The 5,225-nt window shown below is 36.9% G+C and overlaps 1 protein-coding gene across 1 annotated transcript; it reads right to left on the bottom strand.

The window, feature by feature from the left end:
* Positions 1-487: 487 nt before the first annotated feature.
* LOC109214525 (chlorophyllase-2, chloroplastic-like) lies at positions 488-2,854 on the bottom strand. The gene is made up of 2 exons (XM_019378450.1): positions 2,543-2,854; positions 488-1,375 (listed from the first exon to the last, which is right to left on the bottom strand). The coding sequence occupies exons 1-2, from the start codon at positions 2,792-2,794 to the stop codon at positions 677-679; spliced, it is 951 nt and encodes a 316-aa protein (XP_019233995.1). The 5' UTR covers positions 2,795-2,854; the 3' UTR covers positions 488-676.
* Positions 2,855-5,225: the final 2,371 nt, after the last annotated feature.

The following is a 5,225-nucleotide window of genomic DNA, read 5'->3' as shown; positions in this document are numbered from 1 at the left end:
GGACATCCGAATTACGTCAAATCAACTCCGTTTTGTACAAAATTTTGCAGACAAGTCATAAATACAGTAATGAACCTATACCAATAGTTCCGAAACAAAAATTCGGACTTAGTAGCAATAAAGTCAAATTTCGGTCAAACTTATTAATTCTTTAAACCTTTAAGCTTCTAGTTTTCAATAAATCGCGATAATTAGAGTTAGAGACTTCCGAATTTGATTACGGGCTTATGCCCAATCCCAAATCAGGATACGGACTCACCGGGACCGTCAGAATACTGATCCTGGTCCGTTTGCTCAAAACGTTAACCAAAGTCAACTCAAATGAGTTTTAAGGCACGATTTTGCATTTTTATCAATTTTTCACACAAAAACTTCCGAAAAAAGACTCGGACTACGCACGCAAATCGAAAAAGGCTAAACGGAGCTAATCGAGGTTTCGAAACAAGAAATTTAGGGTTAAAACTCTAAATGACCTATCAAAAGGGAATAAGAGATAAACAAACTTCTTTATTACGAATTTTCGATACAAACAAACTTATTCCTCAAACATAGTACATATATTGTCGTCGAATGTGACAGATATTTCAAAATACAATTATAGGACTGCAGACGTCTACACACTTAGTAGACAGATTTATTACAAAAGATCTTTATATTTCATGACAATCTTCTAAAATTACTCGACAGAAATAACAGGATCAAGTGTAATAGGAGCATGAACATTAGGCGATTCAACAATATTAATTAAATCATCAGCTTGACCTTCCAAATAAGCCTTGAGAAATGCCACAAAAAGCCCTCCAACAGTCCTTCTCATACTATCCTTTGATCCCTTTCCACTTTTCATCACCCAACGAATCAAAGCTGCCGTTCCATCATCCAACATATCAAGATGGCCATAATCCTTAGCCAGGAAATAATAACAAGGAGGCTTACTCTCGTTGAAAAACTCAGCATGATTTACCCCATTTGGTGCGCCAGGTGGACACACACCAAATGCTCGTTGGTTTGACAAGCCGCCACCAATTACAGCCACTGGAATTGATTGATCGAAACTGTAAGGAATAAATTGGAGAATATTGGGAGAGCATAAACAGGACGTAGAAGATCCTGCTACTGGATCGATTCCGAGGAGTGCTGAGATTTTGAGACGGGGTTCCAATTGGGTTGCGTTTGATGTGGAGCTGCCGCCGCCGTAGCCTAATGCTAGGGCGAATGCTGTTTTGCCACCTCTGCTGTGGCCGGAGACGGCGACTTTCTGGAGGTCCGGAAACACTTTCTCCGGCAGGACGGAGTCTAGGTTGTTAGTTGATAACCACTCTACTATTTTTCTTGCGTTTTTCACTTCCTGGCTTTGGCTTACCATAGGAGAAAACTGCAACAATATTTAAACAAATCGAAATAAATTAGCTAAGGGATTGGGACTTCAATCTCAAAGACCAGTGACAATTCTTAGATCATGATAACCCAAACGTTGGGACATAATGAAAATTTTGGTGTGTTTGGTATAACAAATATTTTTCAAGATGGAGTGATTTTATTTTGTGCCTCACACGATGAAAATAGTTGTGTGAGGCTTCTTTTTCGTCTCACAACTGTGTGGTGCCAGAATTTTGTGGACTCAGATATGTAAGATATGTATTCACAAATATATGAAATAAAAAGAGGCCTCTCACAACTACACTAGTTGTGTGAGACACAAAATAAAATAACGCACAAAATAAAATAACTCTTGAAGATGTGTTCCACATGAGAAAGTCATTTACTAGCTAGCTAGAAATAATGTTTTTCTCCTTCTCTCACTGATTCTTTTCAAATATTCTAACTTCATGTTGATTATTAAATTGGGTTAAGGAGTGGATGCAGTTTGATCTATGAACCAAAGTGAGATCAATCAGGTTTTATATATATATATATATATATATAGTGGCGTAAGCAGGATTTTTCATAAGCGGTGTCACTATTGTTAGCAATAGGCCTATAACGCTGTCACTATTTTTAACAATAGGCCTCTAATGGTGTCATTTTTAGCAATAGGCCTGAAACAGTGGCGTACGCAGGATTTTTCATAAGCGATGTCACTATTTTTAGTAATAGGCCTGTAACGGTGTCACTATTTTTAACAATAGGCCTGTAACAATGTCATTTTTAGCAATAGGCCTGTAATAGTGTCATTTTTAGCAATAGGCCTGTAACGGTCAAAAAACAATTTGTGGAGCCAAGAGAGTTCGAACCCAAAATCCTCTCACATCAAAATTTTAAGTTGTCAACCACTAGACTATTGAGTTGTTTTTTATGCAAGTGGTGTCACCTTTAATGATTTTATCATTGTATTTCTGTTTTAATTATTATTTTTATATACATATGTAGTAAAAAATTTCGACAAAGCGGTGTCCCGTGACACCGCTTGGGTCCATGTAAATCCGCCCCCGTATATATATGATCAATAGTGGCACAGTACTTAAGTGTAACGTAGTTTAATTACTTTTTGTTTGAAAAGCAAAAAAAGAAATTATGAAAAGTCCAATAGCTGACTCAATACCTGAGGAGCGACGATGATATATCGATGGGAAGAAATGTGTAGAAGGAGAGATTTATACCAGTTTGGCTGGAGCATGAAACCATGGAAAAAGAGTAAAACGGGATAGGATCCTTGAGTAGTGGGAGAAAATACTAACAATGGACATGGCAGAAGATCAGAGAAAGATGAGCGCTTAACGTTGATTATATCAACAGTCTCATCTCCTACTTCAAAATCTAATGCTATACCATCATCCCTTACCTTCTTTGCCATCTCTCTCTCTCCTTTTCTCTTTGTATACGTGCTTCTGTTGCATGTAGCAAAGCCTCTTGATTTATAGTGAATGCAATATATGAAACCTTAGCTTGGGCAGTTAATGAGCTTAAATGGGCAAACCTACCTCACTGGCCCCATCGTCGATTTTAGAGTCAATTTTCGAGATCTTTTTTTAAGGTAGTATGTAACCTTTTTTTTTATAGGAGTGACCTCGGGTTAGGGTAGAGTAGTTCCAAGTTAGGGTTTTGGTAGAATAACCTCTAAGCAACCTTAATAGACCCCTATAATTTCAAGAGTTCTGTACTGTTTTCAATTTAGGATTTAGCTTGATATGTAAAAGTTCTAATTATATCTCCAGTTTTGCATATTTTTAGCAGCAAATTAATTAAATCGCAAAAATTGAACTTTCTTCCTCGTTCGCTCGTTTTTTTAATCTTTTAAAAACAACACGTGCTTCTTTTGTCGATATTTGCCGTCGGTCGACTCCTTTTTCCAAATGGTTGGTCTGATCATTAAGTCCTTATATGGCTGGTCATTTGTCGTATTTTTTTTAGTTATCTTTTTTCTTTCATTTTCCCTAACCTGTATACTGATTTAAAATTTTCTAAATTTTTTTTTCTATAAAACCGGAAAAGGAAAAATAGAAAATCTTTTTAGAGTTAATTTGTAGTACCAAATACTTGATGCATGACATTTTGAGTAGTTAGTTTCTCAAACTTATCATTTTTGTAGTATTTGATACTCTCTCCCATTTTTCACGAATAATTGAACCAGCCAGCGTTGTTGGTATTATTTATAATGCAAAGTTAAAGATTTCTTTTTGAAAATCCATTTACAACCAATAGCCATGGGTCTTTTTATTTTACAAGTATCCTATCTATTTCCAAGCGGCTTCTTGCATGAAATCTTAAAGCCAAGTGTTGAATGGCTTTGACAAATGGCTATGCAAATCTATCATGTGTCTTCATGCATGGAAGACTAGGTACACTTGTTGAAGCCAAGTTGACTAATATATTTAGACAAGTGTTAAAAGACTCTCAACACTTGTCATACATGCAACCTCCCTAATTGCCTATAAATAGGATGATCATTAGCCATCATATTCGCTCAATTCTTAACCAATAATTCATCTTGCTAATCATTATTTTCTTCCTACAATATTTTAATTTCTGTAACAGCTACAGAAAATACCTTCATCTTCTCTTCTTTCCGGGCAACTGTTTTGTGCAAATTCTAAACTTCCAGCCACGAGTACACGTGTTTGGAGGTGCTGTGGAACCTTGGGGAGTGACCGGTCTTAACGATTTGCACCCAGTCGGGCCGAAATCGCTTTCAAGGTAGTGGCTTGCCACGCACAGTTTTTTTATAAATTGTTCTTTCCTTCTTGTTCTTAGTCAATATTATCTACTCATTTTTCTTACAATTTGAAAGCGATTTCGCATATAATATTGACTAACGGCCGCCACTAACAAAACACCTCCTGATCTATCAAAGCTTGAGCCTTTAGATGGAAACAATTATAAGCGTTGGTCCCATAAACTTTTAATTTTCTTTGAACAATTAGAAGTTGATTATATTTTGTTTAACGATCCTCCTGCTGATATTGTTGCTGATAATTCTAATTCTACCAATATTGTTGTTGCTGATGATGCTGCTAAGAAGAAATTTGAAAAGGATAATAAAACTGTGAGAGGGCATCTGCTTAATTATATGACTAACCCTCTCTTTGATTTGTTTATAAATTATAAATCTGCTAAAGTCATATGGGACAGTTTGGAGAAGAAATATGGTGCTGATGACGCGGGAAAAAAGAAGTATGTCGTTGGAAAGTGGATCAAGTTTCAGATGGTTGATGATAAGCCAGTCATGGAACAGGTTCACGAGTATGAGAGCTTGACTGTTGATGTTTTGAACGAGGGCATGGAGATGTGTGAGATTTTTCAGGCTAATGTTCTGCTTGAAAAGTTTCCACCTTCCCGGAGTGATTACAAGAATCAACTGAAGCATAAGAAGAAGAAACTAACTCTTCAAGAACTGATCAGTCACATGAGGACAGAGGAAACAAATCGTCTCAAAGATGAGGAGTCTGAACGGCTTAAGGATAGGATGAAATCTCTCTCTCTTAATTCTTCTAAAGCTAACCTTGTGGAATCTTCTAGTACTTTTGTGAAAGACAGGTTTAAAGGAAAACAGAAGAAAGGCCAGAATAAAGGACATGTGAAGAAGCAGAGTTACTTCAATAAGCCAGAGGGCCATACTCAAAAGTCGAAAGGACCTTGCTATGTCTGCGGAGAAATTGGTCAGTGCAACCAGAGACAAGGACAAAACTCAAAGAATGGAGGAAAAAATCAAGTCCAAGCTAACCTTACTGAGGGTGGTGACGTCATTGCTGCTGTGGTTGTTGAGGCGAACATGGTGGCTAACAAAA

Source organism: Nicotiana attenuata, unplaced genomic scaffold, assembly GCF_001879085.1.
Source record: "Nicotiana attenuata strain UT unplaced genomic scaffold, NIATTr2, whole genome shotgun sequence".
Lineage (NCBI taxonomy): Eukaryota > Viridiplantae > Streptophyta > Magnoliopsida > Solanales > Solanaceae > Nicotiana > Nicotiana attenuata.
The sequence above is the reverse complement of the archived record's forward strand: the minus strand, read 5'-3'. Positions and strand labels throughout refer to the sequence as shown.

Coding starts and splice junctions, on each gene's coding strand:
- LOC109214525 (XM_019378450.1), bottom strand. CDS start 2,794: ATGGCAAAGAAGGTAAGGGATGATGGTATAGCATTAGATTTTGAAGTA. Junction 1,376..2,542: donor ATATCATCGTCGCTCCTCAG/GTATTGAGTCAG, acceptor ATATTGTTGCAG/TTTTCTCCTATGGTAAGCCA.